Raw genomic sequence first — 13412 nt, 5'->3', positions numbered from 1 at the left:
TCCTGGGACCATCAGGGCCGAATGCCAATCACTCACCTATATAAGTCTTGTCACTCTTTGCCAGATTGTTTTGAGTGTGTTACCAAGCCTTTTTAAGATATAATTTTGACTCTGGATTTACCTGTATAGTCATTGTCCTTGTCTCAGTTTGTTCATACCTTTTTGTCAGTTCCTTGTTTTGATTTTGGATTATCATTTTTCCTTGTGATGTATGTTTGGCAAGTAAACCTGAGTTACCACATCCGACTCTCTCTAACGTCTCTGTGTCTACACCTGGGCCCTGACCAACCTGGGCCCTGACCAACCTGGGCCCTGACCAACCTGGGCCCTGACCAACCTGGGCCCTGACCAACTTGGGCCCTGACCAACCTGGGCCCTGACCAACCTGGGCCTGGGATAGTGACGGCTAAATCAGGAGTAAATTACATGAATGCACATAGACTTCTTGTATGTAACTCAATATTGTAGATATCTAAATATAAAAAGAGTAAAAGTTATTAAAGTAACTGTGCTATTTGGAGTAATTTTTATGTTATTGAATACATTCACTAGATGGCAGTATTTTCTTTGCAGAAAGGACTAAATAACATCACCAGATTCAAATCTGCAACACTGGGTAACTTACAACTATGGATTCCATGAGGGTTTGAGGTCCAATTGCATCAGGTCATTGTTGAACATCTGTCAGCTCTACCTTAATCATAAAAACGACACAGTGGAACTTCACAATAAAGAACATCAAGGGAGTTTTCCAGTTAGGGTTACCCTTTCTAAAAATATTGACAAAACACCTGTCCCCAGGAGACAGATATCACTCTGTCTCGGAAACCCCAAATAATTTTGTGAGCAGCAGACATTAAAATACAGATAATGTAAACACAGAAAATTCCTCAAAAATAAAATAAAACCACACGAAATTATTTAAGTACTTTAAAAGAACAATCCTTCATTAATCTCACAATTTGGGCACACACGCATGCAGGGAGCTTTGGACACATTTCTCCACTGGAGAAATGTGTCAAGTAAACCTGAGTTACCACATCCGACTCTCTCTAACGTCTCTGTGTCTGCACCTGGGCCCTGACCAACCTGGGCCCTGACACATTTCTCCACTGGAGAAATGTGTCACTGCAGTCATTCCCATTCTGCAGTGCCTTCCTCCCAGAGCAACCAGGAGCAGATGCAGCGACATCAGTGGTACTCAGAAGGGCAGGAAAGCAATCGGTTATGCATATTTTATTGGGGTTCTTTTTGCAGAGGGAACCCACTTGAGCATGGGCTGAACATGCAAACTCCACGCAGAAAAGGCCCGGGTGGTAGCCCATCTTAGAACCGACACTCCCCCAGATGGGATTGAACCCAGGAACTTGCTGCAAGAGTATATTATAGAGTATATTTTCAAACATATTTTCTATCATCAGTTTTTAGAAAAAGAGTGGCCATGGATGTGCAGCTTCTGACAGTGTTGTGAATGCGGAGTGAAACTGGGTTCTCGACATGTCTGCCAACAGACACATAACTGCCGACTCCCATGCTGTTTCTGAGCTCATGGTACATAAAAAAAAAAAAGTATCGGGCTAGTCAAATTTGTGGTTATCCACCTGTAAACAATAGGGTGTGCTGTGTGTCCTATCTGTGTTTCCATGTTTACAATTAGGCCAGTGAAGTAGTTTATTTACGTTTATCTGATAGTAACTAAGCAACGTTTGTCAACTAGGTTACTGGTGTGTTTGTTTCCAGTTGTCACGGCAGTGTCAGGGTGGCTTTAAAAGGTGAGGAACCCACTTCCTGCTGGATAGGAAAATGAAGACAGACTTCCTGTTTCAAGAAGACACGGTTGTCAACCAGCTGAGCTATCTTACTCCAGGCACCTAAGGCTTTCAAACTAGGCCAATGTGTCAAAATAAAAGTGAGTGTTAAAACACAGACGACACAAATACTGCATGCAATACTACATTTAAGTAACGCCCCTGCTTATCTTTTGGTAGCTGTAAGTTAACATTGTGGCCATAAACGCATACTCCCTCCCACACATTCTTTAAATGTCTACAAATACCCCCAATCTCTGATCAAATACCCCCTCCCCCTGCATCTGAGGATCCCTGATGAACACTTTCCTCTCCTCTCTGCTGTGACTCAACATCAAGGGAATGGGGAGTGTGTTACCTGCTTTCCAGGCACTGTCTGTCAGATGGGCATGGGTATGAGAGGTTGTGGGCTCTGGGTTCACTTTCAGAATTACTTTGTTAGAAAGAGCAGGGACTGAAACTACCTGAGAAAATATCAAACAGCAGAGCATGAGGATGAGCGAGTCTGTGTGCCGGGGAGGCAGAGCAGTGGGAGGGTCAGACAGAGAAGGGGAAAATGTGTGGGTGGGGGGGGGGGGGTTGAGAATGATGCAGTGCATGATTACAAACTCTAGATCAGAATGATTCATTATTTGTCCCCTCTTTATGCCTCCACAAACTGCTGACAAGATCACTCATTGGGAAACATCTGTTGTGGAGGGTGGAGGAGTGTTGTAATAATCATGTAAGTGATACCGTAAGATATAGAACAAATTGGCAAAACAATGAGTACTGCTTTGAACAATGCAAGCACATGCACACACACACACAAAATGAAAAGTCAGTGTTTCAGATTTCTTAATAAAAATAATTCATTTCAGGACAACATATAAATAATCACACAATACATATATTTGATATGAATAAATACTTAACAAACAAATCAAGGCTTGTCGTACAATACCCTATTATTGAAAGGTTACACAAAACTGACACCTTTGCATTTTTGTTACAGCTTTGCTTGGCAATGTCTACCATTGGAATGTCCTTACGCATATCATAGTACCGAGCCAGATTCCAGAGCAGCTTATAAAGTGTTGTGCAACAAGTCTGTGATGCTATGAATCCAGTTCAGACCCAGAAACCTTCAAGAACCCTTGGCAAGCTGACTGCTAATTGCCCTTATGTGTTTCTACTCTGATTTAAGCACATCTCTGTATCTAGAGCTAGGCTGTCACAAAACGTCTTCTCGTCAACAGACGCCAGCTAAGCAGGTATCTAACAGGCAGGCTGTCCACAGCAGGGCAGAGCAGCAACGCCGGGTAGATGATGGCACGTCAAGTTTGTTTGGCAGGAATGAGGAAAAAGAAGAAACGTCAGTTGTAGAAAGCCCAGATCTGTCAGGAGATCTCAGACTGCTGCGAGTCTAGGGCCGAGGCATCGTGTGAGCAGACCTCAGAGGAGAACAGGCCAACCGGAGGGGTCACGACTATCCTACCGACTACAGGCGCACATCACTGCAGGGCTACAGACTAGGCGTGGACACAGAGGGCCTGACAAGTAATACTTCCTGTCAAGGGACCCAGACTACTGTGGCCGTGCAAAGAGATGAAGGAGAACAGTGGTTCCTACCTTCCAAAGGCATGTTTTCCACCTGTTTGCATCTGTCCCCTCCCCCTCCCTCCCTGCCTGTCTCTCTCTTTCTTTCTCCTTACAGGGGCGTGGTGTTTGCACTGCTACAGGGGCGAGGTGAGAGGTTGGAGAACAGCGGTGGGGAATTCACCTCGTGTTATTTTCTCTTTCCCTTCTGACACACTCCCTTCTTTGTTGGCAATCCCCTACTCCTCCTCCTCTCCCTCCTCCTCCTCTTATCTGTTCATTAACTGAACTCAGTCAATAACTGGCTTTGTCAACAACAGTTGGAGTTCCGCGGAGGACAGGTTGAGACCAGACTCTAACCTTTTGCTCTACTCTGTCAGGGCTAGCAGTGACTGGGATTCTGCAGTCCAGAGTATAAAAGTGGTCAACAGAAAACAGTGTCACACAACCACTAAGGCAACATCTCTGTACCGTGCCATGGAGAAGGTGGAGTATTACTGCCATCTAGATTTACTGTATTATCCAGACTAAAATGTGACACACATGTGCATGCATAAGCACGCACGCACACACACACAGGCTCTGTGTTATTAAGAGTGTTGTATTTCTGTACAGGTAGCACCATACTGTCAGGGTCCTGCCTGTCCAGTGTCTGCAGCTCTCTCTCTCTCTCTCTCTCTCGCTCGCTCGCACACGCACACGCACACACACACACACACACACACACACACACACACACACACACACACACACACACACACACACACACACACACACACTGTACATCAGCAGTTTACAGTGGGACTGACGACTGGCTGTCCCACTCTAAACCTGTTTACGTGTCACATTTATGCAGTAACCAGGTTTCTACGGTAACCAGCCTCCTTCCCTGTTATGCTAGTGCACTGTTGGTTTGGCCCGACTAGGCACTGCTCAGAAGAGGTCAAGTCCAACTTCCGCTGGAACTCTACAAACTACAGTAGTAGTTGCTTCACAGACAGACACACAGACAAATGGTATTCCTTGGCCAGATTCTAAAGCAACGCATATCTCATGCTCGTGGTTTTACATACAATCATTTTGTCCAAATGTGATAGACCATGTCCTTAGGTAGATACATAATGTAGGCATGAGTTAGCTAGTCAGTAGTCCCACTGGTTCCCCCTCCTATACATGTAAGATTATAGAACTGCACTAAGAGGTAATCTGTCGCCCCTCCCCCACCCTCCTAAGACAGTTGACATGGGGAGAGGGTCCTTGTAACAGTGGTGCATTGACTGGCATGGTGGGCACAGGATGGCACAACTAGGTCGGGTACAGTCCCTGGCTTCAGCCACGATAGATCTGTTTGAAGTGGTCACATTCGTTGCAGTAGCCCTGCTTCTCCTGGTTGGCGTAGTGGTCGCAGCCCTGGGTGCGGCACCTCTGCTTGGACTTCTCCTTGGGGGCCTGGGCCCTGCGGTTCTCCCTCTGGCCGCGCGTGTGGCACTCCGGACATAGGTCCGTGCAGCCCGGGGACTCGTTGCTGCAGCCGCTCCGCCTGCACTGCGTCTGGGTCTGGGTTTCCGTCTGGGTCTGCGTCTGGGTCTGAGTCTGGGTCTGCGTCTGGGACTGTTTGGGCTTGGCAGCTCGCTAGAGGAGGGGGGGGAAGGACAGCATATAACACTACGTCAGCAGCTATACCAGGAAGATGGGTCGGGGTGGTGGGGGGTAGAGGAGCAGAGATGGGGGGTCAACAGGATGTCAGATGAGGTCAGGATGGACTCACCATGACCAGAGGGGGGGAGTGCGGGGTGCGGATGGCGGCCTGGTTGAGCCGGGCGCTCTGTTCCTTCACGTAGCACTTGTTGCAGTAGCCCTCCAGCATGGCCTTGCCCAGTGACCCGCAGCCAGGGCCGCGACACCGCGTGGCATTCTGAAACCCGGCCTCCGAAGCGTGGCGGCTCTGTGTGGGCGCTGGGGGTAGGGCTAACTCTGCACGGTAGAGAGAGAGAGAGGGGGGGAGAGAGGGGGGGGGAAAGAGAGAAGAGAGAGACTTGTCAGAGAGAATCCACTTCACACAGGCTCAAATAGCTCCCAGTTTTCACTCTGCCTCAGACTAACCCTAACCACATGGATCCAAACGATACAACCACACTACACCTCGTCACACGCTACAAACCAGAATATTGGAGAACTCTTAAATGAAGGTGCTGCGATACTAACGGTAGGCTGGGTCTAACTTACGATGGTTGGTCTGGTAGTCCACATAGCAGATGGTACAAAAGCCCAGCTTCTCTGGCGTCCCAAAGAACTGGCAACCCGACCTCTTACAGGGTCGTGCCAGTGGCGTCTGCCAGGCTGACGTGTGCCCGTGGCCGGGGGCCAGGCTGGGGTTCAGCACAGAGGTGGCCGACCTCTCAGAGTCCCGGGGCTGGCTCCAGCCCGACGACAAGGCCTCAGTCCTGGGGGTGATATGCTGGGGCTCCCCCCTTTCTGTGGCAGTCCTCTGCATGCATGGGGTGCAGAGCCCATTAAACACCCTGAAGACCTCCTGGCGACACATGCTGCACCTCTCCGCCTCCGCTTCCCGCCCCCCCCACTGAGGCCAGCCGGGGTGGGCGGGGAGCGGGAGGCCCTGGGGAGCCCCGGGGGGAGCGGCGGGCGGGGTGGCGTTGGCGGCCGGGGGAGGGGCGTTCTGCCGGGCGTTGAAGCAGCGCTCGCAGAGGCCGTCGTGCTCCACGCTGAGGGTGAACAGGCAGCCGGGCGTCTTGCACTTCATGGCGTGCGTCTCGCTGTACAGGCTGAGGCTGGGCGCCGTGGGCGGGGCCGAGCGGGGGCTGGACAGGACCGCTCTGCCCGGCGGGCTGGTCCGGCCCCCTCGGGCCTCCACCTCCACCCCCCCTTGCCCACCTCCCTTGGTGGGCGCCGCCTCCGTGTGCCCGTTGGCCTGCCGCTTCTCGAAGCACTCGTGACAGTGGGGCTGCGTGTCCACGGAGACGTAGAAGGTGCATCGCGGCGTGGCGCAGCGGATCTCGATGAGGGAGAGCTGGGAGACGGAGAAGGGGGGGGGTCTCTGGGACTGGGCCGCCCACACCTGCTCCTTGTCCTCCTGCCAGCGCTTGTACTCGTGGTTGACCAGCTGCAGGTAGTCCTCCATCAGGTTCATGTCCTCCGGAAGGTTCCCCTCATCCAGCCTGAACACACAGGGGGACAGACGCCTGGTCAGTACCACAGCTCTACACACAACAACTACACTCAACAATAACAGAAGCCATGGAGTGGTTTTGGTGTCATCATTATGAGACAGAGGGTTCTCCACGCGTCTCCTCCCCCCCCCCCCCCCACCCCGCCTCCTACCCCCGCGCGTCCTCACCGGGCGGCGTTGATGATGCGCGTGGTGTCGTAGCCCAGGCCGATGACGGGGATGTCCAGCAGGACCAGGTACTCCTGCAGCAGGCGGCCCTTCTGCTGCTGCTCCTTCTCCGTCAGGAAGTGGACCTTCAGCTCCTCGAAACCCCCCCGGCCCGGGTTGATCAGGGGCACCGCTCGGATCTCTGTCACACACACACACATATAGTTAGTTAAGTGTCAGTAACTAGTCAGTAACTAGTATAAATAGTGACTAGTATCTCTGACTAGCAGTGACGAGTGACCTGCTCCCCACCTGGTCCACTGTCTTTGATGGTGATGAGAGGGGCAAAGTGCTGTGAGTCGTAGCCGAGGACTATGGGATACTTGTAACACTCCCCCGGAGGCCACTGCAGCGGCAGGTAGACCCCGCCCACGTTCAGCGGCGAGAAGGAGGAGCCTGACTTCATGCTGCGCAGCACCTGGTCTGTAGGGGAACAGGCATCAGGAAGGGGACAAAGCTAGACAACAGCTGTGTGGTCCTCTTTGGATGGTTCACATTCCTGCCTCGATGCCAGGTTATGGTGCCGCATGGGTTTGAATCCCGACCTAATGCGCTTTTCTGATCTTCTCTCCTCACCTCCCAGAGTTCACTAGCCAATTTGTTTGCAACAAAGGATAGGGGACGGGAATTCCCTCTCTCATTTAATAACAGTTTATGTTCCCAGATTGATTCCACTGGCATTTACCTGGTAGTTACCTGGCTGTCATGTGGAGATGTTGGGTATTTTTCTGGTTATTCCTTTAATTATATAGTAACAATGTTTTTTTTTCTGGCAATTACAATGTGTAAACTACCTGTTGTAAAATGCTGTCTGGTGGGGCTTGGTAATTCCTACTTTATATTCTAGGTACAAAGGACTACTGACTTTACCATTTCCCAATAAATGTTCCATTTACTAGCATATGTTTTGCTCGTACCAGACGTGAGTTTCTTGTATATGATGTGCCTGCTAATACTTGGTACTTTCTGCCATGTCTATGCATCTCTGTCATGTACAACAGCGAGGCTCAAGTCCCCTGACCCCTGACCCAGCAGCCCCACCCACCTGCTATGACGATGATGGGTCTGCGGAGGATGTTGGAGAGGATGAAGATGTGGATGTCCTCCAGGGAGTCAAACTGCAGCCCGTTGCTGCTGGACACGGGAGACGCCATCTTGACTATCTTCTCCCACTCCTCCTCCCAGTTCTGCCCCGTCAGAACGACAGCATTAACATTAACGACACGGATACGGCCTGCACCAGCCCCTGTGTCTGCGTGCGTGCGTGCAAGCTCCTCACCGTGGTGGTGTAGCGCAGGCCTGTCTGGGTGAACTCCTGCGACTGGAGCAGCTCGGTCTGGAAGCGAGCCCTGAAGCTCCCCGTGTCGGTCTCCTTCAGAACCCCGTGGAGAGCCTTCCTCAGGACCAGGTCCGTGTCCTGCACCCCCAGCATGTACTGGGACGCTGCGTGGAGCAGGCAGTTCCCATCCCCTACACACACACCGTGGCACGGAGAGAGGGGAGTTAGCGTCGCCTAGCGGACCGTTCGTCTCTCATAGAGGAAACGTGAGACAGGCCTGAGAAATGTTTAGTAGCGCTGTTTCTATCTGCGTCCTCGTTAGTGTGCTGGACTCTTTCACCTCTCTGTCTTTAACAAGTACGGTAAACTTCGACCTGTACAGTTCATTCACTTCTGGAAGCTGTGTGCACACATACTGCCTTCTAGGGTATTTATTAACTTACATAAGTTAACTACGTTGCTCTTACACCACTCTTAAACTGTCTTGACCACAAAATGCAAGAATTTAAATGCATCTCTCATTACAGGGCTGGGTCTTTCTGTCATTGTGAAACATGAGAAAAGTGTATATGCTTGCATGTCTGTGTGTGTGTGTGTGTGTGTGGTTGGTTTGAAAAACCCTTCTTACTGCTACACTTAGCAGAGGAATTTCCCTCAGTTGAGCTGATAAGTAATTTGAGTGTGTGTGTGTTTGTGTGTCAATGCTGTGAGCGTCCATTCCACTCATCCCCTCTGATCCTACCAACTCTGGACTTTCCAAAGGGGAAGAGCTTGGACTGTGTGGAGTGCTCCGCGCTGACAGTCATCCCAGCCAACCACTGGCATCTTACTTCAAAGCTGGGCCACGTGTGTTGCCATGTCAAATGTACATACACTGGTTGTCCAGTGAAAGAAGGAAGTTATTCAAATGTGACACATGACACCCTTGGCCTTCCTCTTTCTGTTTCTGTTGTTTTCTTTATTTCTGCGCCTCTGTACACCTGAGCCTTACGGTGACAACTGGAATCCATAGCAACCACTACAACGTCACACAATCTGCACTGCACTGAATCATCTCAACTCCTTAGTAAGATCGAAAGTAAAAATTAAAGTGTAGGAACATATGGCTATAATTAAATAACACTACCTTTAAGCACTGTCTACGCATTCTGTTTTTGATTGTCTGCTCAGCAAGTTCTGTCAGATTTAACATTAGCTTCTCAGCAGCTTGAGAGAACTGAATGTAAAACAGACTTAGGTTTCTGCATGAACAAACATGGTTCCAATGAAGCCAAAAACAAGCTTCCGATGGTCTCACACTCTGGTCTCAGGTCACCTTCATGTTCCACCCAGAGGTTGCATCATTCTGTACAAATGTTCTCTTCTGAGAGAAAATACCCAGATACTCTATGTGCAAAACCCCCTCCTCCATTGACACGGCTTCAAACGTTCTTTAAACTGTTTTATGATCCACGCGGATGTCTGTGCATTAGTCAATCAAGAAGCCACATCTATCAGTGATGGCCACCAGTTAACCAAGCTCTCATCAAGCCCTGGGGAACTAGTTCATTCCAGAAATCTGAAGAACTAGCTGTTGAAAACGCATCCTGTTCCCACCCACAAGAACACATGACACACATGCAACACAATCTGGGAAATACCCGTAAACATAGTAAACAATCCCATCCATTAGGAAAAAGACCGGAATTGCATTAGACACTCTGAGGAAATACTTTGTCCATGAATGAGGGGGATTGAAGCGTGCGTAATGTCTAAGAGTCTGTCCAGCATCTATGGCTTTCTGTCATCTTCTTCTGCCCTCATCTGTGTCAGCCTGCGTGCCTGACCACCTGCCTGTCGGCCCGCCCACCCGCCCGCCTACCTGCTTGTCTGTCTGACTCTTCCTCCTGTCCTTGTCCCTGTCCTCTGGTCACCTGATGTTGTGTGCTTGTGTGACTCAGCATTGAACACTCCAGCTCAAAGTGATTTCTGGGTCATGAAAAGCTCCACATTTTGCCCATGACACATTATTACCGCTCCACACATACTTCTTAAGACACGTCATATCCCTACGCCCTGACACACACTTATACACGTATACCCCCCGCTGTGCCTTAGGTACACCTGCACAGGGAATTACTGGGAGGAATTTCCAGTCATCATAGAACAAGAGCAGGGTCAGAACAGAGACATGTGAATGTTAGGGGTCTTTCTCAAGACACCACTTATCAGAAACCCCCAAAATACCTCATCGCTTGACTGAGTTACTGGAACACATGCTTTCACAATCTACAAAAGACAGAGGCCTGTGATTCACAGTCCACATACAGGAAGCTGTATTATCCCATCGAAATGGAACAAGTTCATCTGAAGCCTGAAAGAAAATGTGACTGTGAATTTCCCAGACAGGCTCAAATATCTGGCGTCAACAATCTTGTTGCTGTATTCTTTCAAACATCCCTTCCTACTATTTGGGGCTATTGTTCTGACGTCATGGTAGGTAGACAGCAATAAAACCATCAGCAGTCAATGAATGTCGCACTTCTGAAAGTGGAAGGACGACATGAGTCTCACTTACTGTAAATGTGTGCATGGGTAATTTCTGACAGTATATTTTAAAGTACCTTGACTCATCTAGTTCTCACACATTAGAATTCCTCCACAAACAAGAGAAACCTTGACAACGAGCATCCGAGTGGTACGCCTTGGGTGCTGCTACCATCACAAACCTTAAACCCCAAACTGTAACCCTCTGTAATCCTGCCATACCTTCACCTTAGCCATCACTGACCTCTAGTATATGTATGACACAACAGCCATCCCTGTGCTTGGAAAATAGGAGTGTAATGGGAGGGTTATTTACCATTGGTTCTGAGGGGCACCATCTTCTTGACCTCGCGGCACCAGTTCAGCTTCTTCTCCTGCTCCAGGGAGGTCTGCATGGCTCTATCCAAGATGGCGGCCTGCACCACCTCTCGGAAGGCCTGGGGGAACTGGCTCATGCCGATCATCTCCAGGGTGTAGCGGTGCATGCCACGCAAGTGGTGCATGAGCCCACCGCTGGCGGCCGGCTTCACCACATCGTTGGGCACGCGCTCACGGATCTTCACCGCCTTCAGCAAGTTGCTGACAAACAGGAACTTGGGCAGGAAGTTCTGTCCCTGGGACATGGTGCTGGCCACGCGGACTAGCACCAACGCTGAACTGAGGAGAGGAAAAATGGAGAACTCTTGGATACACTCACTACACATGAAACCTGGTTCCAACCCAGGAGGAGTCACATTGTTCCTAGAAGGGCACAGATCATTGTGACTATTTTGAGTCATTTGTTATTTTCAAACTTTCAGAAGAGAAATATCCCAACAGCCTGTAGAGGCCCAGTTGGAGTGAGCCATGTTATGCCTTGTAGAAATTGCTAATAACTTCCCAACAGAGACAGACCTTAAGGACAGTCAGGCTATAGGACATAAGACTGGGAGAGACCAGTGAGCTACCTCACGCACACACCAACACAGCAGTGATGAAGATCAATGACTGTGATATCGGTCTCAAATGTAATGATGTATATGCCATGAATTATAAATCAACCTTCAATAACCCTGGAAACTTGCATAAAATAAGAGAGCTGTGAGATTTACAAGCTACAAAAACAGGAACTGCTTTCAGAAGTGATAATAATGGTGACTTTTAGTTTGAACTTTCTCTCGCCAGACTTCACGAGTCTGTGAGTAGTCTCATTTGGCCTGTCTGACACCTGGACCAGTGCTATGCTGTCCTACCGGACTAGTTCCAGACACTGTGCACAGACAATAGTTAAGCTACTACTCTTTTGTTACCAAGGAAGGACATTTCCAGAATTTGGCCTTAAACTAAAGTGTGTTCACGGTAACCTTGATTGACAAGTAGTCTGTTAATATTGTAGCAGCAGCCTCTATTCCTACAGGGGCAGACTTTGGGCAGACAGTGGCACAATGGTGCGCTCTGCGGGTGCCACACAAACACAATAACAGTCAGACTTTGCTGACGTTTAGGTTACGTAATTCCTCAAGCAGCAACCTCTGAGACAATGTAACACTGCGGCTCGTGCAATCCACAAGCAAAGGTACAACGATACATGAATTATTCATTTGACTGGTTAAAAGCCTTTTAATTGCTTGAGAGGGTGACGTCTTCGTAAACAATGGCTGTCAAAAGCTATGGCGCCTACTGTCGTTCGCAAAGCTATCACCATGTCCCTCAGAAACAATATACGCATAGGCATCGTGCTAAATTAAGAAATATCTCCAAAATGGAGAATACTAAATACTACGTTACAAGAAAGAGATAGCAAAGGCGTGAGTGTTACCTGTGCAATATGTCGGTACCAACAAAGCCCTAAGGATGCTCAGGGTCTTCTGCCACTTCAGTCTGCCCAACCACAGCTGTCCACGGCGCCATTCAGTCTTCTCAACCAGATCTATTTCGGTGTGTTCGATGTACACTCTGTCAAAGCACCCTATAGATCCTCCGAAGCAATTGTAAAGAACGGAACGGAAAGCCCGGGGATGGTTGAGGGGATTTCCAGGCTGGGACTTTCCACCAATCTCTCATTGATAGGTGCAGTTATGGCTTTTTGCCAGTAGGGGCGTCCGTCTGTGTCTCTGTACGGAGCGACGTTACGTTCTACGGGTTAGTGACGAATTGCGCACTGAAAAAGCATTGTCCCTCCTACTGTGCACAAAGGACGAGACTTACGGAGAGAAAAAAATAGTAGCGTCATTGCATGCATATTCCTCATGAGACTCAGACTGCCTAGAATAATCATTGGAACGAGGGTAGTCATTGCCTGACCTAGCCATGACTCAGGAATCAAGAGGGGGGAAATCAGGGAAAGGAAAGGGAAAGGGAAGGAAAGGAATAGCAATTCAAGGGAAGGAGAATAAAGGTACACGGATAGGATTACAGAAGCGAGAAATGGGGCCTTGAATCAGCGAACAGGTTGTTCTCAGACATAACGTCACCAAATTCTAGGTTACAACAGGTTATTGGACCGAACGTTCAGTATCAGTCACTCCTAAATAAAGGGAAGGGAAAGCAGAACAACCTCAAAAGGCACTAGCCAGAAAAAGCTAGTTGCTCCCAGAACACATGTCACACGTCTGTGAATAGTTAAGTGGATGACAAAAACCTGTGTCACTTTCTCTGTCTCAGGGGGTTGGGATGGCGATGCTGATGTTCGTCTTCCCAGTTCACGTCATTTAGCCTAAATATTCAAACATTTGTATGGTGGCAGTGGCAGCCTAAAATAATAATAATATAAATAAGTATATTGTAAATAATATTGTTTTAAAATAGATCACAAGAACTACCCATTTATTTTTCCACCGCCCCAAAT

The 13412-nt window shown here is 49.0% G+C and overlaps 1 protein-coding gene across 1 annotated transcript; it reads right to left on the bottom strand.

Annotated features, from left to right (window-relative positions):
* Positions 1-2641: 2641 nt before the first annotated feature.
* Positions 2642-12655, bottom strand: tnfaip3 (tumor necrosis factor, alpha-induced protein 3). The gene is made up of 9 exons (XM_062464071.1): positions 12384-12655; positions 10902-11242; positions 8060-8250; positions 7826-7967; positions 7033-7203; positions 6742-6922; positions 5613-6562; positions 5155-5360; positions 2642-5018 (listed from the first exon to the last, which is right to left on the bottom strand). Exons 2-9 carry the CDS (start codon positions 11206-11208, stop codon positions 4716-4718), a joined length of 2451 nt encoding a protein of 816 aa, XP_062320055.1. The 5' UTR covers positions 11209-11242; positions 12384-12655; the 3' UTR covers positions 2642-4715.
* Between the last annotated feature and the right edge of the window lie 757 nt (positions 12656-13412).

The sequence above is a fragment of the Osmerus eperlanus genome, chromosome 6, assembly GCF_963692335.1.
Source record: "Osmerus eperlanus chromosome 6, fOsmEpe2.1, whole genome shotgun sequence".
Taxonomy (NCBI): Eukaryota; Metazoa; Chordata; class Actinopteri; order Osmeriformes; family Osmeridae; genus Osmerus; species Osmerus eperlanus.
The sequence above is the reverse complement of the archived record's forward strand: the minus strand, read 5'-3'. Positions and strand labels throughout refer to the sequence as shown.

Excerpts from the sequence above, each read along its gene's own strand:
- tnfaip3 (XM_062464071.1), bottom strand. The coding sequence starts at position 11,208 with ATGTCCCAGGGACAGAACTTCCTGCCCAAGTTCCTGTTTGTCAGCAAC. Across the intron at positions 7,204-7,825 it reads ACCCATCATCGTCATAGCAG|ACCAGGTGCTGCGCAGCATG; the intron begins GTGGGTGGGGCT and ends GTTCCCCTACAG. Across the intron at positions 5,019-5,154 it reads ACTCCCCCCCTCTGGTCATG|CGAGCTGCCAAGCCCAAACA; the intron begins GTGAGTCCATCC and ends CCCCTCCTCTAG.